At 51.9% G+C, this 27,823-nt stretch overlaps 2 protein-coding genes across 2 annotated transcripts; both read right to left on the reverse strand.

Annotated features, from left to right (window-relative positions):
• Positions 1-2,826: 2,826 nt before the first annotated feature.
• On the reverse strand, positions 2,827-12,466 carry BUD13 (BUD13 homolog). The gene is made up of 11 exons (XM_066639615.1): positions 12,330-12,466; positions 11,198-11,294; positions 10,495-10,579; positions 9,323-9,380; positions 8,372-8,688; positions 7,898-8,250; positions 7,568-7,676; positions 5,983-6,121; positions 5,606-5,790; positions 4,919-5,000; positions 2,827-3,722 (listed from the first exon to the last, which is right to left on the reverse strand). Exons 1-11 carry the CDS (start codon positions 12,461-12,463, stop codon positions 3,629-3,631), a joined length of 1,653 nt encoding a protein of 550 aa, XP_066495712.1. The 5' UTR covers positions 12,464-12,466; the 3' UTR covers positions 2,827-3,628.
• A 1,502-nt stretch (positions 12,467-13,968) lies between these two features.
• Positions 13,969-26,077, reverse strand: ZPR1 (ZPR1 zinc finger). Its single transcript, XM_066639492.1, has 14 exons — positions 25,934-26,077; positions 24,926-25,087; positions 20,910-21,000; positions 20,155-20,225; positions 19,425-19,511; positions 19,200-19,322; positions 18,926-18,979; positions 18,684-18,750; positions 15,688-15,758; positions 15,517-15,606; positions 15,290-15,400; positions 14,951-15,037; positions 14,684-14,749; positions 13,969-14,268 (listed from the first exon to the last, which is right to left on the reverse strand). Exons 1-14 carry the CDS (start codon positions 26,045-26,047, stop codon positions 14,134-14,136), a joined length of 1,329 nt encoding a protein of 442 aa, XP_066495589.1. The 5' UTR covers positions 26,048-26,077; the 3' UTR covers positions 13,969-14,133.
• Positions 26,078-27,823: the final 1,746 nt, after the last annotated feature.

A 27,823-nucleotide genomic window follows, 5' to 3' on the forward strand; every position in this document is an offset into this window, starting at 1 on the left:
ATCAAAGTACAGTTCAGCCATCAGAATGAGGCCGACGAGCAAACGTGCCCTGCTCAGCCTCAACCAATGCTCTTGGACCTACCGTGACTGCCTCACCAGGAAGGGAGTGTCAAATGTGCAAAGCTTACCTTCAGGGTACTGTCATGAATATGTACAGTTTAGGCCTAGGTTAGCACGTGAGGCCTGAACCAAACTAAGTCAGTAACAGAGAAGTGGCTCCCAGTTCCCAGCTGCAAGAACGTGAGTAAACAAACAAAAAGATTGTTGTCTCTCCTTTGCTGGCCAGAAAGGACAGACAACAAGAATTACAACCCACTGGAATGTTTAACACCTCAGTAGAGGCGCCTGATCAAGCAGAATGGAATGCAGCTATGGATCTCCAGTTGGGAGGGATAAAGAACTATGAAGGGCTAGCAACCAGGCCAACTTTAAGAAGGTTCTGTCCTCAAAAGTTTCTGATTGGACAGTCTAAATAAGTATGAAGTCACGTCAGCACTATTAGCATAGGAAGTATAATAATGAGTGCCCCAAGGAGTGTGCATGTTCCTTCTTGGACAGAGTTTGGGGGCAACATCATGCACGCTTGGAGCTCCATTTTCCAACATGGGCACCTGGCCTCATAGGTAGCCTGGTGCTAAAAGATCTACAAGAGAAACTGACTCAGGTGAGAGATAGGGACTAATAGATAGCCAGCTAGCTTTATTATTTTATTGCTGATATTTCCTAGATGTTTACGCCTCTAGCATTTGCTGCCTTACTGTAACTTTATGTAACCTTATGTGCTTAATAAACTAAAATCTCTTTTACCAAGTTGTTTCATTGCCTGTTGGGGACAAGGGTTCAGAATCCTGCCTGGCCGTTCAGCAAGCTACCAAGTGCTCATTGAGGTCTAGTAACTTGAGGACTGAAGCTTTAATTGGAGAAAGAGCTCAGTGCCTGCAAGGAATAGAGTTAAGCCTAGAGGGTCTCAGTGTCCCTGGACTGAGGCACTGGCACATACAGGGTGGTGGCAGTACTACTGGACAGGGGGGCCTTGAGGGCTTTAGGGTTCGAGAACCAAGAACTCCGGGCACGCCAACCCCCCCCCCCCCCAAGTTTAGGGCAGGTACCTTTTCCTCAGATCTTCTAAACAGCCTGGTTACTTCCTCACCCACATACCCCAAACATGCTGGGTTTCTATCTCTTCGCTGCCAACAGATGCCTATAACAGTCTGCCATTCCCCAAAGAATCCTGGTAACTATAGTACTGTGAGCCAGGCAAGGGTTAACAACTGTGCCTTCTCAGCATGTGCTTAGGCTACATCTCCCAGGGTGCTTTGCGGAGGAATAAGGAGTTCTCAACAGCTCTTTAGTTCAGGACTGCCACTAGCTGCCTCTTTGATATGCTGATCTCCTGGAGGACAAGATCCAGGCAGCTGGTGCCACAGCACACTCTGCTGGCTGGTCCGTGTAGCTTGTAGAGCCTCCTTTCCTCCCTGCAGCCAACAAGCTCAGTCCAGAGTCTTGTTTACAACGGAAATGACACCAGAACGGTGCCTGCAGGGGTCAGCTCCTTCCCCAGAGTCCCTCTGAGTGGCAATGCACAGTCACCCCCTTTCCAGCACACATGTATTAAACTGCCACTTGCCACTCCTCCCACAGCGGCCGCAACGGCACTCTTGGAGCTGCAGCTGACACAGCTGAGATTGCCTGGTAGCCCTTTAGCCCCAACAACCCCCACACTTTCAGGTCTAAGTCAGCAGAGGGCAGAGCAACTGCAGAGTACATGATTTCAGCAGGAGCAGTGCCTGTGGGGAAGAGGGGGGCCCAGGGAGTCAAAGGGGTGTTATGAACCTGTCTCTGTGCAACACACTGAAAGGCAAGGGAGCAGGGAGACCAAGGTGCAGCTAGGATTTGGCAACACAGGCACTAGCTCCAGCCCGGTTCCCAGCAGGCCAGCCCCTCTGCAGCCCTCTCGGTCTTCCTCAGGTTCTGACAGGCAGATTGGGCCAGTAGTGATCCACCCACCTAACCTGGCCAACATAAAGGGGTTCCAGCTAGTTCTGTGCTGCTGGAACAGCTTTCCCATTCAAACCACACCTGGCAAGGAGGGAGGAAGCAAGAGAGCGAGAACCTCAGCCACCAGTACAAAGAACACAAACCCTGCAGGCATCCTTTCAAAAACAGACGACAAGCCCACCCCACCCTGGCAGCTCCCCCCTAGCCCTCACTCAGCCATGCAGGCTGCCGCGGGGAACTTTCCCTCAAGGATCAGTCAAGAATGGAGGGCATTCCTTTCCAAGAGCACCGCTGTGAGCCCCAATTCCTCGGATCACGCCTGGCTTCCGCCACAGAGAAGGGCCTGGACACCCTAATACAGAAGCCCTGGAGTGTCCAGCAGCCTCTACCATCTGAAATGATGGGGGGGGGGGGGGAACAAGCAGCTCTTCCCAAAACTAAATGATACATTTGTCAAAACACAGTTCTCAGCAAGTTAACCGCTGACAAATTACTGCAACTGGTTGATTAAAAAATTGCTTGTTACAGATTGAAAAGCCATTTCTCAGGCATCCTATCCCCATCTCCCATAGATCAGATATTCAGCTTCCCCTCTGCCCCAGACCCAACTGAAAAGCCCTAAGAAGCTTCTGGGTCACACTCACATGTGAGACCAGCCCTTCACGGAGGGGGGAGGCAGCACACACAAACACACAAGTGCTTTTGTGCTCCCCCCAAACAACCCTTCAACACCTCCTGGGCCCTGCTTCCTTCCAGTTAAGTCACATGCCTGCTGCAAGTGACTGAAGTAGTTGGGAAAGCCACAGATTAACACAAACTCACAACAGCTCAAGCCAAAACATCCCACTTGTTCCTTGTGTTAACAGGTAGTAAAAACATATTTAACAGACAAACAACCAACAGAAAGCAAGTTAACTTTACAAATTCCACAGCCAAATCACAAAGGGCATTTGAGGCCTGACCTGTGAAGTGGCCCCGCCACAAGCCCTGTGAAGAATCCTGGTGCAGGCCAGGCTCTCCCTGCACCTGACTTCTTTGCAGCTGGGCAGGAACTCCAACACAGGTGCTCAAGGGGAAAGGCAAGAGCTCCCAACCCATGTCTTGAGGTCCTGCTTCTGCAGGTGAGTCTGGCTTCCCGCCTAATCTTGCAAGGCAGGAAACCCAACAACAAGCTATGCATTTTTCTCCCCAGATGGTCAAAGCGCCACAAACCAGCCAGTAGTCTTACACCCATGAGTACGACTGCCTGCCTGGTTGAGGCATGTGGGAATGAGGAGTCCATCACCCCAACCAAGCAAAAAGCACCTGAGATTTGGGGCACCCCCGAAGGTTGGTTGCTGCATCCACCACTGATCTGTGAGACTAAGATGAAGGGAGAGGGGTCAGCATCTTTCAGTCGCACTGGATTTCCAGAAGGCTCAGCATGGACGTGGGGCTTCCCTGGCACTGCTTCTGGCACATTCTGAACTCCAGAACTCCCAGCAGCATCCCTTTGGCCTGGGGCTAGAAAGAGGAAGCCACTTCTGGGACATCCCTGAAGGGTCCTCTAAGGTGAATCCCCCTCCTCCTAGTTGTGATGGACACAGCCATGGCAACATCAGGAGGTCCTCTTGTGTTCCGGAGCCGCCATTCACATGTCCTCCACGCTCCACTTGTATGCCAGCTCCTGCACCGCCTTCTTGCTTGCAATTCTGGCAAAGCGCTTCTGCTCAAAGCCATTGGACCTGCAGGCACGACAGGAAGGGCACCCATCAGGGACTCTGCAGAGATCTATCCAGGGGAGAAGGGCTGCACTCCGCAACCAACACCTTCCCACTGCCCAGCCCCAGAACACAAAAGTAGCCCTGCTGGATCAGACTGACAAGGGCCATCTGTCTGCCCTCCAGCTCCCCACACCGGCCAACCAGACATCCTAAAGGAAGTGACCAAGCAGGGCAGGAGGCCCACAGCTCTCCCCCACTTCTGCTCCTCAGGGGGGTCCTGCTTCAAGACCCGGAGGTGCAATGAGGCCCTCATGGCTGACGGCCGTGGATAGGCCTGGGCTCCACGAAAGAAAGTCAGTCACCACCTCTCTGGCATGCACATGCCGCACAGTATATATCACGTATGTTTCCACCCAAAGCTCCCAGCAATCAGCTGCATTGGATGATCCCTGGTGCCACTGCCTGGCTGCCCCCTTTCCAGCTCCACAGTATCCTTCCTGAGGTATGGAAACCCAAACTGTACCACTGGTCCTCCAAATGTGGCTGCACCAAAGATTTGTAGAAAGCAGTGACTGCCAAACTTGTGACCACTGCGTCATGAAAATGCAGTCCCCATTCAGACGGCAGTTTACCATTCCTCCAGTTTGCCGCACGTCTCCTACCTCATTCAGGGGACAGGGACACTCTGGGCAGTCGCGTCTCTTGTCTGAAGTCACAGAAGGCTGCGCAACAGGACATCCAGGCAACAGACGTGACTGCCCAGAGCATCCCTGTCCCCCGAACGAGACAGAAGGCATGCAGAGACCCAGCAAAATAAGGTCCACTCACGGGGCGGACAGGCTACTCCAAACCCCGGATCCGGCCCCCAGGCAGTGGTTGGGAAGGCCCTGGTATAAAGGGCACCAAGTGATACTGACCTTTCCAGCACCTACAGCCTTAAGCACTGAAGTCAGGGCTGTTACACGGGGGAGGCAGCAGCTGAAAGAGAGAACCTCCCCGCAGCCCCCCAGAAAAGCCTCACTGGTCTCTTAAGATTCTCCTAGGGGTGCAGCCGCAAGATCCTTCAGAGGCTAGCAGGTGGCAAGAGAGGAAAGCCAGAGCACGGAGGAGGTCTTGGCAGCCCTGTCAATCAGCAGGGCCTGTCAGGACAGGCAGACGGGTCATCCCTGGGACAAGGCTCCTCCTGCTGCCGTGCAGGGCTCCAGAGAAAGATTTACCTATCAACGCCATCCCAGCGGTACCCGGGCCAGATGCTGAATCTGTTCAGTGGGGGCGCCGGCCCATTGTAACGAGGCTTTCCTGGGGAAGGACACAAACAGTTACTTCATTGATTTACATTTTAGACCATTCGTACCCCACTCTTCTCCCCTGGAGTACTCTTACTGGGGCTGCAATGGTTTATTATAACCAAAGAAAAACAAAACAAAACCATGACACTATTACAAAACACACAGAAACCCCCAGCCTGGAAACACAGCACCAACCCCGCTGCCAGGTGCCAGCCCTTCTGAAAGTGGAACAGAAAGCCAGGTTCCTACAGGTCTGGGGAAGGAGTGCCTGGTCGGGCCTCCTAAGGGAGGGGGTCTCGTTAGATGAGAGCCCTGCTGAGAAGGACCTGCTCCAGTGCCTTGAGAATGGCTGGACTGTATCCTTACAGGATCCATTTAGAGCTTTGATGGTTGCAACCCCAAAGCGGGCCTGGAAATGAAACACCAGCCAACACGCTCATGAAGGGTTTGGAACTGGAAATAGGAGCAACACGACCCCAATGAGTAGCCATGGTTCAAAGGTCGGTTGCTGCAACCAATATCAGCCAAAGCCTCCAAGTGCTTCTCGCAGGCAGCATCATCAAATCTCGGGGAGGGGGGGTCCACAGCCATTCCCCCACAGTACCAGGGGCTGACCTTTTGCATCCTTCCCCTCCTTGGCCCTCTTCCTCCTGATGAAGTCTGCCATAGGATCCCCCTCTCGCTCCTGCTCCCGCAGCATCTGGTCCAGGTCCTGGTCGTCAATGTAGCGCGCCAGCGGCTTCTGCATCTCCTTCACCGCATCCTCCACATTTTGCTGCTGCTGCCTGCACTGCGCAAGACTGTGACAGACACGGCAAAGTCACTGGTTGGCTCCTGGCCAGGAGAGCCCAAGGCACACACCCCAAGAGGTCAAGGGTCACTGCGGTCCAGGGCAGCCTAAGCTGCACAGACAGCTCTGCACAGGTTGGGAGGGGCACACACACACTTCACAGGAGCCCTGCCAGAATGCAAAACTTGTGCCACGAGCTTACCCCTTGCCCCACTTGGCATACTGTCCATCTCGCTCGGACTTCTCCTCCACTTTCTTGCGTTGCTCCAGTCGCTCCTGCTTCAGGTCCCTCTTGCGGCCCGACTTGTCCCGGAAAACGGTTTCAGCATCTTGCGATTCGGCTGAAAAAGAGAGGTGTTCAAGCCAGCCACAACAGAACACTCAGAGATTCTCACTCTCAAGCCAACCCAGAATACTCCAGAGTTGGGCAAGGCCTTTAAGACCAACCAAGAAATAACAGACTATCAAAGCTGTGAGCTTGCAAGGCCCACAGGACGCTTCATCAAGCAGACAGTAAGCAAAAGATGAGGAAGGGGAGAGAAGAGAGGAAACGTGATCGGGCTCCCCTTAGACTGCAGGTTTGTTTCCATCTAATGGACCAACACCACTATCAGTAAATGAGCAGATCGAATAAACTTTGGCACAAGTGGGTCATGAACAGGGGACAAAAACTAAACAACCAGCAAAAGTGAGCTTCGCAGATCAGCAGTGAGACGGTTTGCACTTACAGTTGATCGCTTGGCTGCTAAATTTCACAGACCATTACGTGAAAAGCGAGGATTTGTCCCCCTGCTCACCCAGAGACGACTTCCACATTCCACCCTCTGCAGCCACCTTTGCCAAGCCTTTGGGTTCCATCCCTTTCAAACGACTCTTGCACAGGAGCCCCTCCAATCATGGCTGCAGCTGGCAGTCCCTGCACATCAGTGCCAAGCTTGCAGACAGCCTGGCCAGGGCCTTGCTTTTCTGCAGAGTTCTTCCACCCAGCAGTTCACCCTGGCTTCACCAAGCTCCCCTGAGAGGGACAACATGCTGCCATGGGTCCTGGACAGAGAAGCCTGGCACATGGTCCAATAAAAGAATTTGCATCAAGACAGGGCAAAGGAAGCAGAGCAGCGGTGTTAGGATGCACTGGCATCTAAGCCATCTGCACATAAGAACATAAAAACAGCCCCACTGGATCAGGCCATAGGCCCATCTAGTCCAGCTTCCTGTATCTCACAGCGGCCCACCAAATGCCCCAGGGAGCACACCAGATAACAAGAGACCTCATCCTGGTGCCCTCCCTTGCATCTGGCATTCTGACATAAAATGTCATTCTGCACCAAACACTGAATGACAATTTGAGCAGCCATCTCTATGTGTCTACTGCGGATATATGGAAAGTGGACTTCTCTCAGCAACCAGTTTCCCAAAACAGGGCTGGAAATCCACCTGCTCTCTTGGTCAATATAAAGAAAGCAGAGAGATAAATGCCTCACCCAGCAATGAAGCTGGGGCCAGACTATATAGGTCGGATCTGCAGAGAAGTCTGGTGAGCATTTGCTTTTTAATTTACAAAAAGTACAAGCACTTGAACAATGCGTGTGTCACAGTGAGAAGAACACTGAAAGGGGCACAGACCCTGGGAAAAACCTCCTTGGACTGGGGGAGAGGAATTCCAGTCTTGCCTCTGCCAGGGACACGCGGTCTGTCCTGGGGAAAAACTGCACTCCTGGCGTCAGCCCGACTGCTCCTCAGAGATGGGTCACAAGGCAGAGGCGGACAGTACTCCACCAAGCTCTCACCTTCCAAGTCTTTGCTGCTCCCATCCTGCCTTCTGAACTCCTGCTGCTCCCTCCTCAGCAGCTCGGCCGACACCAAGCCAGTTTTGCCCCCTGAGAGCATCTGAGGGTCCTGCAAGCCAAAAGCAGCACAACAGCTGACGCATCAAAGACAAACAGCCTCAGCAGAATGACACAGATTTCTAGCAGAATGCAAGGCAGCCCCAGGACAGGCCATTCCCCTCTGTCCCACCTCACAATCACAGGCTCTGCTGACAAGGCCCCACAGCAGTCCAGCTGCCAAAAAGAGCCTGCAGACTTGTTGCTGGAGCCAAAGGCAGAGCCCTTCCTTACCCGGTGGCCGTCTCCCCTTCCTTTGGAGTCTCTGGTCCGACGGGGAGGCGAGAGGTCAGGGGGGCTTCCTGACCTGCGGGGCTTCTTGTCAGTGTTCAGACCCCTTCGGGGAGGAGATAAATCTGAGTCTGAAGACCTGTGCCGACTCCTCCTTGGCGGAGACAGATCAGGAGAGTTCTGGGAATTGACACTTGTGTTGCAAGGAGCGCGTGGCGGGGAAAGGTCCGAATCAGAGGCAGCCTTGGTGCTCCTCCTTGGGGGAGAGGAATCAGATCCAGATTCAGAATCATGTCTCTGGCACTGCCTTGAGGAGGATGCTGGTAGCTGGAGGGGTCTAAGGGCTGGAGAAGTGCCTGTGAAGAAACATGCAAACATCCAAAATCAGCAATCATGCATTCAGTAAGGACTACAGACTACACACCCTGGAAAACACTCTCCTGGGGAAAGACCAGCACCCTCTGCAAGCCCACTTGCCTCTACTGTGGCTTTGCTTTCTTGGTCCTGCAAGGGACGATGGCTGCTTCCCAGGTGGCAGTGGGTCCAGGTCCGTATCAAAATCTGGCAGTTTTTTCCTAGGTGGTGACAAATGGGATGCAGCCTCTCGCTTCAGGTGAGTAGAGCGCTTTTCAGAGAAATGCTCCTTTATACTGCCACTTGAACTCTTAGAATGACTTTTGACTGCTCCAGAATGAAGCCTTTCAGAACACAAATCTGGGGAGTCGTGTCGGCCCCTCCTGGGCGGGGTCAGGTCTGGGGAGTACTTTGTTTTTCTGTTTTTTGTGGCTTCTGAACTGGAAGGACAATCAAAACAGAAAGCTGCAGCACATGTCCGTCAAAGCATTTAACAACTCGACCAATTATCAATTCACATTTTGTTAACAGGGTAGGTTTAAGTATCAGAGATAAAAAAGAGGTTCTACAGCCACCCTTCTCTCTTATTCTACGTATCTAACACTTGCTGCATTATTTATTATTATTATTATTAACAGTATTTATATACCGCTTTTTAACAAAGCTCACAAAGCGGTTTACAGAGAAAAATCTAATAACTAATGGCTCCCTGTCCCAAAAGGGCTCACAATCTAAAAAGATGCAAAAGAACACCAGCAGACATTCACTAGAAAAGACACTGCTGGGGTGAGGCAGGCCAGTTACTCTCCCTCAGCTAAAAGAGGAGCACCCCCTTTAAAAAGTGCCCCTTACCCAGTTAGCAGGTGTGATGCAGGGGTACCATCACCCCCTTCGCTTATGTGTCTAATGCTCCACATATAAGCAAGAGTCACATATCAGAGGAATATACTATAAAACCCTATTTTCAGAGCTTTCCCCCACCTCTCACATATTACATAAATTACCTAAGAAATACAACCAGCAGACCTAGCCAGAAAAAGGCAAGTCAGTTATCTGCTCAATTTAGCCCCTCACCTGTTTGTTGATTTTGCAGTCACAGAAACGTCAGAGCTTTGTGACTCTTCATTCTGGTCTAAAAAACAGTTAAAACCGTCATAATTTAGAGTTCTGCACAATGATATATACTTGTGTGAACTGCTGCAGCGGGTGTCCACTGGCCAGAGAGTTGGTCAGCTGCATTATCCCCTCTCTGCTGAGATGAGAGCAGAGAACATCTTGCCAACTGGAATCAAGTGTCTATAGTCTTTCTGGAGATCACCACAGCTTCCTCTCTGAGCCTCACTTCCATTAGGGCTCCCCAACTGCATTGTCCTCTCAGAAGCATGAGCAAGGTCTGGCATTTGACACTCAACCAAGATTCCTCATACCTGTTGAACAGGCAAGGCAGCACGGCAGAGCGGACAAGGACCAGGAAGACCTACATCCAACACCCTACTCCACAGTGGGGCTGGAAACATTGGGCCAGTCTCCTTTTCTTAGCTTAACCTGCATCTCACAGGATTGTAGAGGAGAAAAAAAGAGAGAACCATCTTGGAGAATGAGAGGAATTAAACAGCAAACAATAACAGGCCTGTGAAATTGAGAGTCAGAAAAATGTTTTTCAAATTTACGATGGATTATATGAATTTGGGATGCCAATTGCATAGTCTTCCTCACAAGGAAGCTGTTTGAACCATTCACTAACGAAGCTATGCCATATCTCCAAAAGAAGACGTAAGAGGGCAAAACTGATGCAATTGAAATCAGCACCCCAAATATATCCAGGAATAGGTCTAACTTTTAAAAAACTAAAACGTGTGTTTGCCTATGTATTTTCTGTGTTAGATTTTATGATTGCTGTATAGTTTGCACTCTTGAGAATCCCCTGATCTCTCTATTGTTTTTAAGAGGACACACCCTCTATGATCCTCAAATGCTAATGGTTATAACAGGGGCCCCCTCTCACCAGGGCATGCCTGCTCCTTCTTGACTATCCTTCCACAGCTGTTTACCAAATCATTCCTCTATGCACCTTCTAGGGTTCCTGTTCTGCCAAGTCTACAAAAAGAGAACCATCACAGCATCCTGAGCTCTTCTCCAAACAGTGCCTGGCTTGGGTGTTTGACTGAGTACTGAGCTAACCCTGCCCCAATACCTCACACAGCCTGAAACCGCCTGCCCTCTTTGTAAAGCTGCAGAATGCTGACCTCCTAGGAGCTTCCACTTGTTACTGGTGCGGAATTCTTCCATCCATTTCACTTCTACTGGTCGCTCATCAATAAACTCAGCCACCTAGAAGTCACAAGACAGTCAGGCAAACTAGAGCCCTGTCACACCAGACCACCCAGCCATTCTCACACAGGCAATTATGCATTTTCACCAGTGCATCTCATCTGAAAATAAGAATGATCATGAGAACTGATGCAAGTGTAGCGAAGAACTCAGGACAGCAAAGTACCATAGTATCAAACAAGGTCTGAGGCGCCCCAAACTCAAAATCTTACTTATCAGTGAAACCAACTGGGTAACCTAGGACCATGCACTAAATCACAGCATAAACCTCTGCCTTTCATGGCAGTTATCAGGGTAAAGAAGCACACACTCTACCCAGAGCTTCTTAGGGCCCAGTCCTTGCCAGCTTTCCAGTGCCAATGCAGTTGTGCCAATGGGGCATGTGCTGCATTCTGCAGTGGGGAGACAGTCACAGAAGCTTCCTCAAGGGAAGGGAAGGGAAGGGGGTGCTTGTTCCCTTGCCTCAAGGGCTGCACTGCAGCTGCATCAGTGCTGGAAAGCTGGCGAGGACAGGCCTCTTAGACAGAGCAGGGATAAGAACATCACAAATACATACATGATTTAGCAAAGGAAGTTTTGCATAACTAGGCATTCAATTCCCAGCCCCAAAGTACTCACCACAGGCAAGTCGCCATCATCCCCCTCCTCATCTTCCTTTTCCTGCTCAGCAGAAATGTTTTTCCAGCTTGTATCGTCATCATCCACGATGCGCATTCTGGATATCAAGGAAATAAAATATGGATCAACCAGCATGTTTTCTAAACATGATGACTCTAAAACATGCAGATGGCATCATTTAGCTGAATAGCCCCTCATTTCTAACACACTACTGTGCCAATGAAAAAATTATTAGATAAAATCAATGTCAGCACTAAGAAGTACTTAGGCTCAGGTACACTTGGAAAAAGGAAGGGGCACACCAAAGTTTGGAATGGAGAGAAGGACTATAAAGACATGTATCTATATGGGTGCGGGGGGGGGGGTGTTCTGTGTCTGATAAAGATGGGGAGAGACCTTAGTCAAGTGACAGAGCATAATGCTTTATTCACTGGAAGCCCATAGCACGTTCAGTCAGGTTACCAGTTAACTTCCTCCGGATCTCGTCTCTTCAAGCACTCAGGCTGCAGCAGTGACTTTCAACCTCCTTCTTCTCAGGCACACTGACAAGGCACTAAACTGTCAGGGTGCACCATACTGCTGGGGGGCTCACATCCCCCAATGGCCCTAGTAAGAGGTGACCCTCCCCCAAATTCCCGTGGCACACCTGCAGACCATGCGCGGCACATCAGCGTGCCACAGGCTGGTTGGAAATAGCTGTGCTGTGCAGACAGGCCTACAGCAACCTGCGAAAGCAAGAAGCGCTTGGCCGTGGGGAGACTGGACCCCACTGGGGGGTGGGAGTGCCGTGGAGAGGCAGGGGCTTCCCTCCACGGACCGCAGCGGAGGGGCTGGAGGAGGTGCCCTGCAGGTGTGGGGGCTGCAGCGGCTGCACAGCTGTAGCCTCGGGGGCCATCCTGCCGCCTCGCTCGCCCCAGGGCTTCTGAGGGCTCCCAAGACCTGCAAGGGGGCTGTAGGCGCTGCTGGCCCTGCTGGCCGCAGGGGGTGCCTGGAGGCGCCTCCGGGGGGCCGCCTGCTGGAGAGCCGCTGCCGGGGCCCTCGGAGGACTGAGGCGGACCGGCCCCCCGAGGCGGGGCCGAAGGGACCCTCCCTGGCCCGGCCAGGCCGTCCGGCTCCCCGGCGCGCCACCCACCCGCCCGCCGCCGCCTTCTTGCGCTTCCGCCGCCGCTTCCTGGCCGCCACATCTCCCTCGGGCCCGCCGGGCTCCAGGTAGCGCCGCCGCAGGTACTCCGCCTTGGAGAGGCCCGAGCCCGCCGCAGACGCCATCTTGGCCGCGGGCCGGAAGGAGGCGAGCGGATGTGACGCACGGCCGGGCACTCCATGGTCGCACCCGGCACGCAGAGCGGGCCGGCGGGGCCGCGCGCGCCCTCTGGAGGCGGCCTGGGGAAGTGCAGGTCCTCCGGCAAAGCCCCAGCCACGCTTTCCTGGGAGCGAGCCCCATGGGGCACAAGGGGCTCACTTCCGAGTAGGCGTGCAAGGCTCGTGCCCCACGTCTTCCTGAGCGCCCCAAGGCTCACTGCTGGCCCTGCACATCCAAGGCTCTGCACCAGCCTCCGCCACGCAGGCAGCAGCCGGTGGGAGCCCCAGCCGGCCACAAGAGCCGCACTCCAGGACCCCAGGCGGTCCCCCAGCACCCCAGGAGCCAGCCTGCCAAACCTCCCCCCTTAAGACAGGGAATGAGCCCAGCCCAGCCGCACACAAGGGAAAGAACTGCTGCAAACACAAAAAGCAAACTAAACCAAAACCAAGCAGTTTGTGGAGATGCAGGCGCCGGAGGATTCCACTCGCTTCTTCTAAAACTTTCCAGGCCTCGGGAGCCCTGTGGAGGCGGCTTCAGGAACCCCCCTGCCCCAGCAGCAGCACACTGCAACCCCACCTCCACCCCCGCAAGCACTTAGGGGGGGTCCCTCCTCCTAAGGAGGACTTTCAGAACCACTGCTGTAAAGAATTGCCTTCTTCCTTCAGAAAGCAGAGGCAGTTCTCAATTCAGCAAGTGACAGCCAGCCTGTTCCTCAAGGGCTGCAGCACCTTCTCTGGTTCCTGTCACAACACCAACCATGCCAGGGCCCACTCAGGACCCCCAGGAGGCACCTGGTGCCTGTCCATTCTTGAACCAACGCACCTACGAGAAGACCTCATTTTTATTGCTCCATAGTAAACTCGTGCAAGGAAACTCGTGCAAGGAAAGCGCCCTACAGGTAGACCACAGCTGCGATACAAGGACATCTGCAAGAGGGATCTGAAGGCCTTAGGGATGGACCTCAACAAGTGGGAAACCCTGGCCTCTGAGCGGCCCGCTTGGAGGCAGGCTGTGCAGCATGGCCTTTCCCAGTTTGAAGAGACACTTTGCCAACAGTCTGAGGCTAAGAGGCAAAGAAGGCCGGCCCATAGCCAGGGAGACAGACCAGGGACAGACTGCACTTGCTCCCGGTGTGGAAGGGATTGTCACTCCCGGATTGGCCTTTTCAGCCACACTAGACGCTGTGCCAGAACCACCTTTCAGAGTGCGATACCATAGTCTTTCGAGACTGAAGGTTGCCAATACAAGTAAACAGATGGAAATTGTAAGACTGAGGAAGGGGGGGGGGAATAGTACAGGCAGAAGCCACCATTCACGTGCCGAGCAGCACCCAGGACAGAACCAAGGCCTGAACACCCCCCCTTCAGAACTACACACCTGGGGTGGGGGTGGAAGAAATAAACCCTTATTTTCCCCATGAAAAATAGAACCTTAACATAAACACATTCTCAAACACACCAAAGTTCAGCTTTAATACATAGTCCACTTGCTGCCAGCGTTCAGCAGCTCGTTTCATCCCAAGAGCAAAATGCTGCTTCCTTCCCAAGATGGCGTCTCTGCCCTCAGTGGGGAAAGGACAGTCCAGCTGTTGCAAGGCGGCGTCCACAAAGAGGAAGCTGGGCGCTCCAGGGCACCACTACCGCCCGGAGGGCAGGTCTGCCTCGTAGCCCTCTGTCTTCATGTCATTGAGGCCCAGCTCCTCGTTCTGCTCAAAGAGCCGCTCGTAGCGCTCCACATGCATCTCTGGGTCTTCATCAGGGGCATACACGTTCTGCAAGCAGGAAGCAGCACAGTCACTCTGGGGGCACGGCCCAGCACAGCCGCTTTGAGCACTACCCTACAACGCTGTATGCAATGGTGCACTTGAGGGAGGACGGGGGCAGGGTTATATTTGGCCCCTGGCAGCATCCCCAAATCAGGCAGAGGAACTATTCTGTCTGAAGCCCTGGTCAGGGCTGACCAAGAGGGTCCCAAAGGGCGACGGCACAAGGCCTCCTCAGTCGCCTTTTCAGCAAGACAAGTGGTTTTAAGCCACTTGTAGTTAACATGGCCCTTGCCCCTGACCAAGGAGGCTGCAAAACTCATTCCTGCCTCCAGCATCGCTAACCAAAGTGGGGTCCAGCAAACGAGGCACCCCACACCCACACTCCTCACTCCCCCCTGCCTTCCCCTGCCCGCTGCACTACCTGGAGGTAACTATTCCCTGCAGGGTCGTCCAAAATGAAGTGCACTCTCAGCTCTCCGTCCACAATCTGGAGGTTGCAAAAAAAAAAGGCAGGCGCAAAAGTTTTATTTCCGAAAAAAATTCTCAAGCCCTCTGCCAGCTGGAGAGCAGCCCACAGGCTCAGCGCAAAAGGAGCAGCAGGCCCAAGGACCAAAATGCCTTTCATGCCACACTGCAGCCCTGCCAGAGCCCCACCTTGGGAACAAGATACAGGGGAGCAAGCACTTACCTGCTGCAGCTTCTTGTCAAAGGCGTGGAGCTTCCCTGTTCGGTCGGGGGTTGAGCTATCCCCCAGGGTGAAGGGATTCTTTGCCACCTGTGGAGAGACAACATCATGTCAAGGCTGCTGCTCAAGGGCAGCCAGCCTGCGTTTTGAGGCCATCCAAACAGCCACCACCCCTGCCAGGCAGTTGCAGCTCTGCCTTTACTGCGGCCAGATTGCACACAACACCCTTAGGAGACCAGAACACTTCCCAGCCACTGGGTGCTCTGCCACGGCCACACCAGATAAGATGCAAGGGGTGTCTCTCCAAGGAGAGAACTAGCAGCCGACACCACCCTCGCTCACCAGGCTCTGGATGTCCTTCAGCAAGCCTTCCAGAGTCGTGAACTTGCCCCCCAGGGCTCCCATGCCCAGCTCAAACTCCAGCTCTGGAATTTCCACCCTGCAGGTCTCAGACTGTGAGAAAGGAAGGAGACTTCATTTAGTTCCTGAATGACCTGCTTTAGCTGCAAAAGGCCACAAGTGAGGGACACATCACATGGTAGAAGACGCCCCCTGAAAAAGTGCAGTACCTTCAAGATGTCTCTAGTCATGTCTGAGGGATCTGTCACGTGAAGGGTGATCTTGGTCCCCAGAGGCTCTATGGCTCCTCCAGATTTCACCTGCAAACAGGCCAAGAGTGAGCAGCAGACCTCTTTGGTTCCCTGAGAAGGCCACTCTCCTCCAACCAGAAGCAGACTCACCTCATTTGTCCTGTGCCCACAGGCATCACAGATGGTGGCCATGATGACGACTTCTTTGAAATGGGGGATCTCTGAGAAGGGACAGTCAAGGAAACTCATGCAGAAATCTGATGGGGACCTTGAAATGAGGAAACAGATCAGGGAGGTGACAAGGAGGGACAGGGTTGTAATCATGGGGGACTTCAATTATCCTCATATTGACTGGGTCAATTTGTGTTCTGGTCACGATAAGGAAACCGGATTTCTTGACGTGCTAAATGACTGTGGCTTAGAGCAGCTAGTCACAGAGCCCACCAGAGGACAGGTGACTCTGGATTTAATATTGTGCGGTACGCAGGACCTGGTTAGAGATGTAAACGTTACTGAGCCATTGGGGAACAGTGATCATGCTGCGATCCGTTTTGACGTGCACGTTGGGGGAAGAATACCAGGCAAATCTCTAACAAAAACCCTTGACTTCCGACGGGCGGACTTCCCTCAAATGAGGAGGCTGGTTAGAAGGAGGTTGAAAGGGAAGGTAAAAAGAGTCCAATCTCTCCAGAGTGCATGGAGGCTGCTTAAAACAACAGTAATAGAGGCCCAGCAGAGGTGTATACCGCAAAGAAAGAAGGGTTCCACTAAATCCAGGAGGGTGCCCGCATGGCTAACCAGCCAAGTTAGAGAGACTGTGAAGGGCAAGGAAGCTTCCTTCCATAAATGGAAGTCTTGCCCTAATGAGGAGAATAAAAAGGAACATAAACTGTGGCAAAAGAAATGTAAGAAGGTGATATGGGAGGCCAAGAGAGACTATGAGGAACGCATGGCCAGCAACATTAAGGAGAATAATAAAAGCTTCTTCAAATATGTTAGAAGCAGGAAACCCGCCAGAGAAGCGGTTGGCCCTCTGGATGGTGAGGGAGGGAAAGGGGAGATAAAAGGAGACTTAGAGATGGCAGAGAAATTAAATGAGTTCTTTGCATCTGTCTTCACGGCAGAAGACCTTGGGCAGATACCGCTGCCCGAACGGCCCCTCCTAACCGAGGAGTTAAGTCAGATAGAGGTTAAAAGAGAAGATATTTCAGACCTCATTGATAAATTAAAGATCAATAAGTCACCGGGCCCTGATGGCATCCACCCAAGGGTTATTAAGGAATTGAAGAATGAAGTTGCAGATCTCTTGACTAAGGTATGCAACTTGTCCCTCAAAACGGCCACAGTGCCAGAAGATTGGAGGATAGCAAATGTCATGCCTATTTTTAAAAAGGGAAAGAGGGGGGACCCGGGAAACTATAGGCCAGTCAGCCTAACATCCATACCAGGTAAGATGGTGGAATGCCTCATCAAAGATAGGATCTCAAAACACATAGACGAACAGGCCTTGCTGAGGGAGAGTCAGCATGGCTTCTGTAAGGGTAAGTCTTGCCTCACCAACCTTATAGAATTCTTTGAAAAAGTCAACAGGCATGTGGATGCGGGAGAACCCGTGGACATTATATATCTGGACTTTCAGAAGGCGTTTGACACGGTCCCTCACCAAAGGCTACTGAAAAAACTCCACAGTCAGGGAATTAGAGGACAGGTCCTCTCGTGGATTGAGAACTGGTTGGAGGCCAGGAAGCAGAGAGTGGGTGTCAATGGGCAATTTTCACAATGGAGAGAGGTGAAAAGCGGTGTCCCCCAAGGATCTGTCCTGGGACCGGTGCTTTTCAACCTCTTCATAAATGACCTGGAGACAGGGTTGAGCAGTGAAGTGGCTAAGTTTGCAGACGACACCAAACTTTTCCGAGTGGTAAAGACCAGAAGTGATTGTGAGGAACTCCAGAAGGATCTCTCCAGACTGGCAGAATGGGCAGCAAAATGGCAGATGCGCTTCAATGTCAGTAAGTGTAAAGTCATGCACATTGGGGCAAAAAATCAAAACTTTAGATATAGGCTGATGGGTTCTGAGCTGTCTGTGACACATCAGGAGAGAGATCTTGGGGTGGTGGTGGACAGGTCGATGAAAGTGTCGACCCAATGTGCGGCGGCAGTGAAGAAGGCCAATTCTATGCTTGGGATCATTAGGAAGGGTATTGAGAACAAAACGGCTAGTATTATAATGCCGTTGTACAAATCTATGGTAAGGCCACACCTGGAGTATTGTGTCCAGTTCTGGTCGCCGCATCTCAAAAAAGACATAGTGGAAATGGAAAAGGCGCAAAAGAGAGCGACTAAGATGATTACGGGGCTGGGGCACCTTCCTTATGAGGAAAGGCTACGGCATTTGGGCCTCTTCAGCCTAGAAAAGAGACGCTTGAGGGGGGACATGATTGAGACATACAAAATTATGCAGGGAATGGACAGAGTGGATAAGGAGATGCTCTTTACACTCTCACATAATACCAGAACCAGGGGACATCCACTAAAATTGAGTGTTGGGTGGGTTAGGACAGACAAAAGAAAATATTTCTTTACTCAGCATGTGGTCGGTCTGTGGAACTCCTTGCCACAGGATGTGGTGCTGGCATCTAGCCTAGACGCCTTTAAAAGGGGATTGGACGAGTTTCTGGAGGAAAAATCCATTATGGGGTACAAGCCATGATGTGTATGCGCAACCTCCTGATTTTAGAAATGGGTTAAGTCAGAATGCCAGATGTGGGGGAGGGCACCAGGATGAGGTCTCTTGTTATCTGGTGTGCTCCCTGGGGCATTTGGTGGGCCGCTGTGAGATACAGGAAGCTGGACTAGATGGGCCTATGGCCTGATCCAGTGGGGCTGTTCTTATGTTCTTATGTTCTTAGTGACTCAGGAAGCCGAGCTCAGGCTCTCCTGTGACACAGACATGTGCCCCATGTCTGCAGTCATGCCAGGAGGTGGTTTCCCAAGATCAGGGTCATTCTGGAATCTTGGCACCTTCAGAACTAGCCCTGCATCCCAGACTCCCTGCACAAGTGTCTGAAGGCCACATGCCTTTCACAGGGCCCCACAGGCCAGAACTGGAACTTGACGTGCTCTTTCTGCACAACCTCAAAGGATACGCACCAGCTTCATGTTTGTATCAGCCGGAGAATTGCATTCTGGGCAGTTTGTGCTGAAGTGCAGCACCTGGAACACAGACAGGACGGGGAAGACATTGAGGATGTCAACAAAAGGCTCTGGATCACGGAGGGCCCCTCATGCTGGGGACAAAAGCCGCCCAGAGAGCAGGCCCAGCAGGGACACTCTGCACTACTCCTAGGCTCCCCCCCCCCACACTGCCTCTGCACAGCAGCTGACTCGCCTCGTTCCTCAGTTCATCAGCAGTCTCGTCCCTGTTGTCAGTGGGCTCCTCCACCTAAAAGAGAACACAGCGTGGTGAAGGGACAACTTTGTGCATCTCACAACACTCCAGCATCATAGAATTGAATGGAAAGGGAGCATTACAGGTCCAGGGAAGCCTTCGTCACCCAGTGCAAAAGCTCTGAGCTTCTGCACCACAACGCAGGCCCTGACAGGGAACTGCATGTGCCAGGAGGACACCCCAGAAATCCAAGAGCCCCAAAGAGCCTCATTACCTCAATTCCCAGCATCGCGGCCTGCTGTGCAGTCCTCTTGTAGTGGCTCACTACCAGGGCCTCGTCTCTTTGTGGGGCATGAGGGTTCTCCACAAAGCTGTTCCCAGAGGGGTCATCAAGCACCTGGCAGAAAGGAAAGAGGTGGAGGGGACAGGCACAGAGTGGCACCCACGTGCACAAAGGCCAGATCCCCTGCCCCCCCCAGCCTGCCCGAATGGTACTTACAAAGGTGAAAGCTTCATCCACCTCTTTCAAGCGCTTCAGTTTCATGATGAACTCATCAATCTTTCCTGCCAGGCCTGCATCCGTTTCCTGGGACCAAAGAGCAAAAGTAAGAGGAGCCACTGCTTGACAGGAAAGAGCTATCAGCATGCGTAAGCTGTGCAAAACACAATCCCACACCTTCAGGTAAGCCCACCATGTCCAATAGCCCTGCTTGTTGTGAGTTATGGCCAAAAGCACGGGGGTGTTTTAAGTCTCTGTGGGTGCAAATGAGTTGTCAGGGTTTCTACCAGTTACTCTCTGAGCTGCCCTGATTCAAGTCCTAATGATGTTTCTCTATCACCCTTCCCCCCAAGCTCATCTACATAGAAGAAGACTGTGCCAGTCCATTCCCCACCACCGAGCGGGGGCCAGAAGCTGGTCTTCCCAGGCCTGGTCTGACTTTCTGGCCCTGACACCACACTGACTGGCTAAACTGCAGACTGCTCAATCCAAACCAGAAGGCCTTTCAACACATTCGCAAAATGCTCACATTCTGCTTCCCGCAGGGTGACTTTTGAAGCGATGGCAAGTTTGTGTGATGTTAAGAGACAATTATCCAAGTGTCACTGCAGCAACTGCTCATGCCAGGAATCCCTTGGCTAAGCGGCAAGATCAAGACAGGTCCCTGTCGCCCGTCCCCCTGTGAAGCCACTGCTCGGTCCTCTGGCTTCCTTGCCAGCAGCTTACTTACCCTGCGGACTGGCTGGTCCTGCTCCAGCCCCACAATGGCTCTGTCAATCAACCCCTCGATGGTGGTCAGAGCTGGTGATTGTGGGAAAAAGACAGAAAGACCACAGATGTTACCCCCTCACAACCCTTTACTGGCACTTTGGCCTTCCACCTCAGCATGTAAAGTCCACTTGATGGGAAACAACAAAGTTGGGCCATTTGCTGGCTCCAGATCTCAGATGACCCTCTCCTGCCAGCAGCCAGGTCCCCCACAGCTACGCAACCATGGACAGCAACAGTGAAGGGAAGCCACAGTCCAAAGGCTTTCCCATCTCTCCCACTGCCAATGCTCCCTAGTCCCAGGTGCCCTGAGAAAATACCAGGTGCTGGCAGCCCCTGCAAGCAGAGGGCAGGAACTGGGCTGGCACCCCCACTATTTCATGGAGAACCACAGCTGCGAGCCAGAGTCCAAAAGCAGGTCACACACTCAACTATGAGAGAGACACAAGCAGGCTCTCAGTGCAGAGGGGAGATTGGATTCTACAGACAGGACCAACTGGCTGCCTTGCCCCTTTCTAGACTGGATGCCACAGTCCAGTAACAGAGGCTCCCTCCACCACTCCCTGACAAGCCCCAGGCTGGATCACACCTTTCTGACACCCTGGAGAGCTGCTCCTTCTCTGCAATGAGACACTGCAGCAGCTACACCAACAGGCTCCAGTGGCCCAAGACCATTGCCAACTAACCCAAGACATACCAAAACGGCCATATACCCACCTCCCTTCTGAGAAAGAGCGGGGATTTCAAAGTCTAGCTCGGGGACTCTGGCAGTGGCACAGTCAGTCTTCACCACTTCCCTATTCATATCCTGAAGAGAATGATTTACAGGAGAGGTTACGCTGGCTCAGGACCCTGACAGCCCACCTGGATGGGCAGGATCAAGGGCCAGTCAAAAGTGCACGCCAACTGCTTAAGCCCTCCCGCCCACCCAAGGGTGAGCAGGCAGCAAGGCCTCTCACAGTGTCCCTGGGTTACCCCTGCCTGGCAGCTGGTGCCCACCTGCAGTTTCTCTCTGGGAAGGGTAAGTGACACACTTGGTTCAACTGATGACCATTTCCCTGGGTGGCACCAGGAGTGGCTAAGTTAGCCCCTGAGCCCTCAGTGCCAATGGAGGTGGCAGCATCCACTGTGGCACCAGGGGACAGGCATGAGGCACCATGGGCAGGTGCAGGGCTTTGCTCCAGGCCCCCCAGCAACCTGGCACCAGCACTGAGTTAGTGGCACAGCAGCCAAAATGCCCACCTCAATATTTCCCAACACTTGAACCCAAAGCACCTCTTCCTTCCCAACTCTGGAAGACTTGAGGCAGGACAACCACCATGTTCTACTCTGGAGAAACATTTCATGGCAGGTCCCCATCCCACCTTCGGTCTTCAAGAAGATTCACAACTGTGTATGAACAAAGCTCCGCCTGGGCTCAGTAGCTGCTGACTCCCACTGTGAAGCTCTCCCACCCAGGGACACGCCAGCAATTCCATCTGAAATTGGATACCTCCTCCCGAGGGACCCGCTGGCTTGATGGCAGTTAGAATCCTCACAGAGAGGGGATTGAACAAGGAGTCCTTCTCCCTCACTGCTCCCAAGGGCAGGTCTGGCTCTCAGCCTCAGTGGTGAAGCAAAGACTAAACGTCCTTCAAAGTGCCTGGAAGTGGAGGGGGAGGGGCCAGCCAGCAGCAGAACAGACATGCCTTTCTAGAGCTCTTGACTCTATTTTTCCCCAAAAACTGCGGATCGAAGGAGACCAGGGATATCTGTCAGGATAGACAAATTCCTCCATGTGATGGCACAATTCCTGAGGAGATAAGCCCCGCCAGGGGGGCTTTCCCAGGAGATTTCGCCGTCTGGCAGCAATGGTGAAGAATTCATGATGACTCCAACTGAAGGCCCCAGCAGGGAAAGACGGTGAAAGACTTAAGTAAGTGTTATTTCGTTTGTGTATGCCTGGCGTGGACTGAGTAATTGATTGCCTGTTCTGGTTCTTTTTGGCCGTGAGAAGAAGAGGAGGGCGGAGGCTTCCCCCCCCAGTTGTTTATTGGTGTGAGGAGAAATCATAGAAGAGATTTGCCAAGCTTGTTATGGATATATGAAAGTATAATTACAACTTTATAACTTTGAATTTTGGTAGATTACAATGTAATTGTCCTTGGATAAAGTTTGTGCATTGGAGTGTTTATTGCCTTGGTTTGATACTATTGTTTGGGATTGCTGGAAAGAGCAATTGGATGTTTTGAGATTCTTTCGAACAGAGGAATGTGGTTGCCAAGGCTACAAATATAAATAAGATAAGAGAACAAAAACAAGAACACTGCATCAGTGACATCTAGAGACATCTAGTGGATTTAAAAAGACATTGCAAGAACTGGATTTGTGTCTATAAGTGCAGCAAGGAAGATAATACCCTGGTATTAGCCGCCCTGGGTCCCTTTAGGGAGAAGGGCGGGATATAAATAAAGTTTATTATTATTATTATTATTAATACGCTGAGGACAACTCGTCTCAAAGAGCATTGCAAACAAAAGATATTTAAGTTTCAAAGGAAGGATGAACGAAGATAGCAGGTAAGAAAGACCAAAGTTTGCCAGCATCAGAGATGGGATTTGAAAAATTAGTACAAGAGGAAGTGGAAGGGAAAGACTGGAAACAGACTACGCAATTCATGTGAAATTCATCAGAACCTTTTACAGAGATAAATTACTGAAGGCTCCACATGAAAGAGTGGATGATAATAAAGCTAGAATTCTGAGACATGTTCCATGGAGAGTGAGGAAGAAGAGAAAAAAGAACGCAAGGTGTAGAGATGGGCTGGTGGACGCACCTATAATTAGATTCAAGATTTGGGGGAGACAAATAAGAAGATTTCTATATGGAACAGATGCCATTTGATAGACTATTGTTAAAAACAAAAGAAAATATACTTTAAAAAATGTATATGTTTTTATTGGATTTTGAGATGCAAGAAGAAATAGTAAAACAATGTATGATAAAATGGGCACAAAATATAGGCCATAATATCATAATAGATCAATGGGAACAGATCTGGAAGCATAATATAAAACTTGTTAGAGCAACACATTTTAAAAACCTGAATTATTTTGTTTAAAACTATTTTAGATGTTATAGATAAAGAAAAAGATGTGTATTTAGTTATTATGATTTTAATTGTAGTGAGGATTTTATGTTAGATATTGGAAGGATTTTAAAATACCATTTTAAAATACCATGGCAAGAGGTCTGGTCTAGAGGGTTGAGCCTCCAATTGCCTGAAGATAACATCTGAAGGTTGCCAGTTCGAGGCCACCGGCACCATGAATGGCGAGACCTTGAAGCAGCTGACAAGCTGAGCCGAGTTATTCCACCTGCTCTTCGGAGGGAGCTGCTTGTCAGCCTGTGTGGGAGGAGGCCAGAAAGTGATAACAGACCGCAAAAGTTCCATCTGAAATGTTGTGTGGTTCTTGAAAGATAGAACCTTTCTTTAATTGTAAAAATCCCTACGGGGATTTAAACAGCCTGCCTATGTAAACCACCTTGAATTAAAGTCTGAGGAGAAATCTGACGACCAAGAAAGGCGGTATATAAATACCTGTATTATTATTATTATTATTATTATTCATTGAAAGATGAATTGATAGAGAAAATAATGAAAGTGGCGGATATGGATAGGCTTATAGAGATTTTGGATCAACAGTGCAAACGGACACAGCGCAATGGAAATTATTTTATGCTTGGTAGAAAATTAAGTTTTAGAAATATATGATAGGGCATTTAGATGATTGTATTACATATATACTATGATATATGATAGATGAATGATGAATGAGAAATGATATTAAGAGGTAAATTTAGAAGAGAAAACTGATTAAGATATGGAATGATTTATTAGTTTTAGGGATATATGATAATGATATATGATTTCCTGCACAGCCTTTTTTTAAAAAGTGAAGTTTGTTGTGTTTTTTGTGTTATGTGTTATGTGTGTTAGTTTATTTTTGTTTTTGGAAAATAAAAAAAAAGCGCCTGGAAGTGAAGCAGAGAACCACCTCTGGCTAAAGAGGTCAGGCCTGCTCCTTCTCCACAGTTCTGAAAGATGGCTGGCTCAGTGTGAGCCCCACATCACTAGCTACTGGCCCAGCTCAGTTCTCCAGCCCCACGTTTCAAGAAAGGCAGACACCTGCCTCATGCTTGGAAGGTCTGCTTCCTGCCCAGAGTTACCAGAACAGTGAAGACACATGGAAATGTTTACCACCTCCCCCAAAAAAGACCTACCCTTACCAGCCCGAGAAACAATTAAAAATCCAGCATATATTTCAACAAGCTAATTTGCAGACCAATATTAATAATCCCCCAATTTGTAACCATGGAGATTGGGGGGGGGGGGGCCTTTGCTTCAAGGTACTTCCAGTAACTTGTCTCAGACTCAGAGCTGGATTTCTCTGGGCTGGTTTCTGAGGCACAAAAGCAGGCCACTTGTCCACACAAGGTGCCAGCTCTGCTGTTTAAGAAAGCAAACAGGACTAGCTTGGTGATTTTTTATGGTCAGGAACCGCTGTTTTCCTGACCCACATCAGGTGTGCACTTGTGAGGCAGCCAAATCCCCAGCAGCAAGATTCCTGGGGCGCGGGTGCATTGAACATTGTGCCAAAGCGAATCTTCCGAGATGCCAACCTTTCCTCAGAAGCAGCAGCATCACTGTTCCCAACACTCCACCACGGGGAGCAAGAAGCAGACCAACCTACCTGCTTCTTGCTAATGGCAAGTGTGTAGCACACTCCTTGATCCTGGATCCGGCCAGCTGACTGGACCTCCGAGTTGGACCAGCCACAGCTGTTGCAGGTGAAGGAACTGACAACGATCTCTCGAAAGAATGGAATCCTGGTCAGCAGCAAGCGAGTCACTCCCTAGGTGGAGAAAGAGAAAAGCCAAGTGTTCATAATTCCAAACATCAGGGTCCCAGCAGACTTTGCCCCGGCCCCTTTCACACACCCACATCATCATCTTAGGACTGAGCCACTGCAACAGACCCCTGGCTTCAAAAAAACCCCAACCCTTATCCACTATGGCACAAAACAGACACCCAGAGTTTAAGCAGAGCCACACAGTGGATTTCCCTGATCACTCCTCGGTAGTGAAGCCGCAACTACGCAGTTCTCTGCCTGCATAACCAAGAAACGCCCCCTCACGGCTTTTGGGCAAGGGCTCAACCTGCTTGCTTAGACTTGTGAGTGGTGTGCTGGACGCCTGCCTTCCTTTTATCGGTTGTTGTTTCCATTGTGGTGTTTGTGCCCGTTTAGTTGTTTTGGTTCAGGTCTGCAGCTGTCAGTCGCCTTGGGCATCCGGTCTGGCAGAGAAGCGAAGGAGCCAGGCGGGTGCCAGGCACAGACCCCTTTCCTCTCCTTCCAGACCCGCCAGCTGAGCTGCTTCGAAGCTCCTGCCCCTCTGCTCTCTGCAAACTGCTCCTCTTGCTCTTGCCGCCCCGGTGGGGGAGCTGGGGCTGCAGGCCGCAGGGGCAACGGGGTGGCCCACGCAAGCGCCCCAGTCCTGCTCTGGCAAGAGTGCTGGGGGCAGCGGGGTCTGCGGTCTGGCGCTTGCTCCCCTTCCGGGGTGCCCTGGGAGCGAGCGGGGGGGGCTGGGGCTGCAGTCGAAGATCGGGGCCTCCTGGAGAGGGGGAGGGAGCCTTCTCCGGGGACAGGCAGCCCCGCCCCACCTCCGCCCGGGGGCCCGGTCCCCTCGCCGCCGCCACTCACGTGCCGGAGGCAGGCCATGCAGAGCGACTCGATCTCGTCCGGCTGCTGCTCCTCGTCCTCGGCGCTCAGCGGACGGAAGAGCCCCGCGGGCTCCGGGTCCCCCAGCGCCGACATGCCGCCTCTACCTCCGCCTGCCGGCTGGCCGGCCGCCCCTTCCGGCCCCGAGCCCGGCGCGTCCGCTCTGCGGGCTCGCGGAGCGGCTGCAGCGCCCCTGCCGGGCGGAGGCCACGCAGCACTTCCCCGCGCCCCAGTGGCGGGGCGTTCCGCAGGCCGCGAAGCGGTGGTGTAGCTGGCGGGGAGGCTCAGCGGAGCGGGCAAGCGGCCCCTCCCTTCGGAGCCATTCCCGGCGGGGGGGGCGCAAAACGGAGCCATATGGAGCCTCCTCGCCAGACTGGGTGCTCGCCCCCCCTGCAGCTACGCCACCGCGGAGAAGGGAGCGTTCTGGGGGCCCTGGAGGGGGAGGGCGCTGCAGCCTTTCCTGCCAGGGCAGAACACGAGAGTAGGGCCTCCACTGAGCCTGCCCCTCCCAGGATCCCACCTGCCCACTGCCCCTCACATCTTCACAACAGCCCTGTGATATCAATATGCCCAGCTCACAATATGGAAATATCCCAAGATGCCCAGTTCACCCATAAGGCTCTTCTCTAACCAAAAAGCTATCCCTCTCAGAGAACCCGTTAACTGTGGTATGGGCCTCCAAGGGTGAACAGGAAGGTCCTAGATAAGGGCAATCAACAAATGAGGATAAAAAGGTTAGGGTAAAAGGGATGAGTCAGAGTACCAGACCCCCTCTAAGGGATATCTCTGTAAATAAACTGCCGATGCGTCTGCCTGTATGTTATTTTCCCCTGGATATTTTTTCTCTCTTTGTGTCCTCTTGTCCCCCTCCCCTATCTAAAAGACTATAAAACCCACATCATCGTAATCCTTCTGGGTCCTCTACATGTGTGGAGGTCCCGTTTGCAAACGAGTAAACGTTAAGAAGTCCTTTGAATTCTCCTGTCGCCTGTTTGATTGCCTCTCCAAAATCCAAAGAATCGTGTGTGTGTTCATTTGGGGTCACCTGCGAGGGAGCAGCCTGAGCAGGGCCAGCCCTAGGCACTGCAGGGTTATATCCAGGACCCACTGGGTGCAATCCTTTCCACACTTACCTGGGATCAAGCCGCACTGACATCCCATAATATGTGTGGGGGGAGCAGCCCATGGAGTTTTCCAGAAATTGTGGGTGCCTCATTCCATTGGGGGGTTAGCCACAGAGGGCCGGCTACTATTCCTCCAGGGAGATGTGGGGCACCAGGGTGGGTGAGGAATGCCAGCCCATCATGGTCCAGAGTGGGAGGACTGTGGGGTGCTGGGGGGGGGGGATGACGACGGATACTGTGCTGTAATATTGGGTCAACCTTGGAGATGCAGAATGGGGAAGACCACTCCATCCTCTCCTTTGGTGGAAGTTGGGCGCCTCGTGATGATCTTTGACCTTTTTCATGGCAGGACCCCAGTAAAATATGCGACTGGGGACCCACCACAGTGTGATGTGGCTGCAATGCTTGTAGGCAGCATTGAGGCCCAGAACATTCCAGCCAGGCACCCCTTTACCCAGGTAGTCATTCACGGTGGAGGGCAGGTGAGTTACATTTCACATAGCGCCACTTGCCTGAGAAGGACTTTGTTCCGCACTGCACAGATTTACACTGGTGTGTAGCAGACCGTTTATTTTAAGTGCTGTACGCGGAGAAGCAGAAGCTATACATATATACAAAGAAAGCCTGAAAACCACTGTGACCCAGGGATACAAAGCCTGCATTTTGCACCAACAAGCTGTTGAAACGTTATGTGCGAGAGCATGTTCACAATAAACGTTCACTTTGCAAATATGCAGCTTGCACGGAG

Source organism: Tiliqua scincoides, chromosome 11, assembly GCF_035046505.1.
Source record: "Tiliqua scincoides isolate rTilSci1 chromosome 11, rTilSci1.hap2, whole genome shotgun sequence".
NCBI lineage: Eukaryota > Metazoa > Chordata > Lepidosauria > Squamata > Scincidae > Tiliqua > Tiliqua scincoides.

Bases quoted from the DNA above. Each gene is read 5' to 3' on its own strand.
- ZPR1 (XM_066639492.1), bottom strand. From the start codon at position 26,047: ATGTCGGCGCTGGGGGACCCGGAGCCCGCGGGGCTCTTCCGTCCGCTG. The intron at 20,226-20,909 runs GTGGGTATATGG...CACAATCACCAG, and splicing joins CGCTCTTTCTCAGAAGGGAG to CTCTGACCACCATCGAGGGG. The intron at 18,751-18,925 runs GCGAGTCAGCTG...TCTGTGTTCCAG, and splicing joins CTGATGAACTGAGGAACGAG to GTGCTGCACTTCAGCACAAA.
- BUD13 (XM_066639615.1), bottom strand. From the start codon at position 12,463: ATGGCGTCTGCGGCGGGCTCGGGCCTCTCCAAGGCGGAGTACCTGCGG. The intron at 11,295-12,329 runs GTGGGTGGCGCG...CTTGATATCCAG, and splicing joins AAGAAGGCGGCGGCGGGCGG to AATGCGCATCGTGGATGATG. The intron at 10,580-11,197 runs GTGAGTACTTTG...TGTGACTTCTAG, and splicing joins ATGATGGCGACTTGCCTGTG to GTGGCTGAGTTTATTGATGA.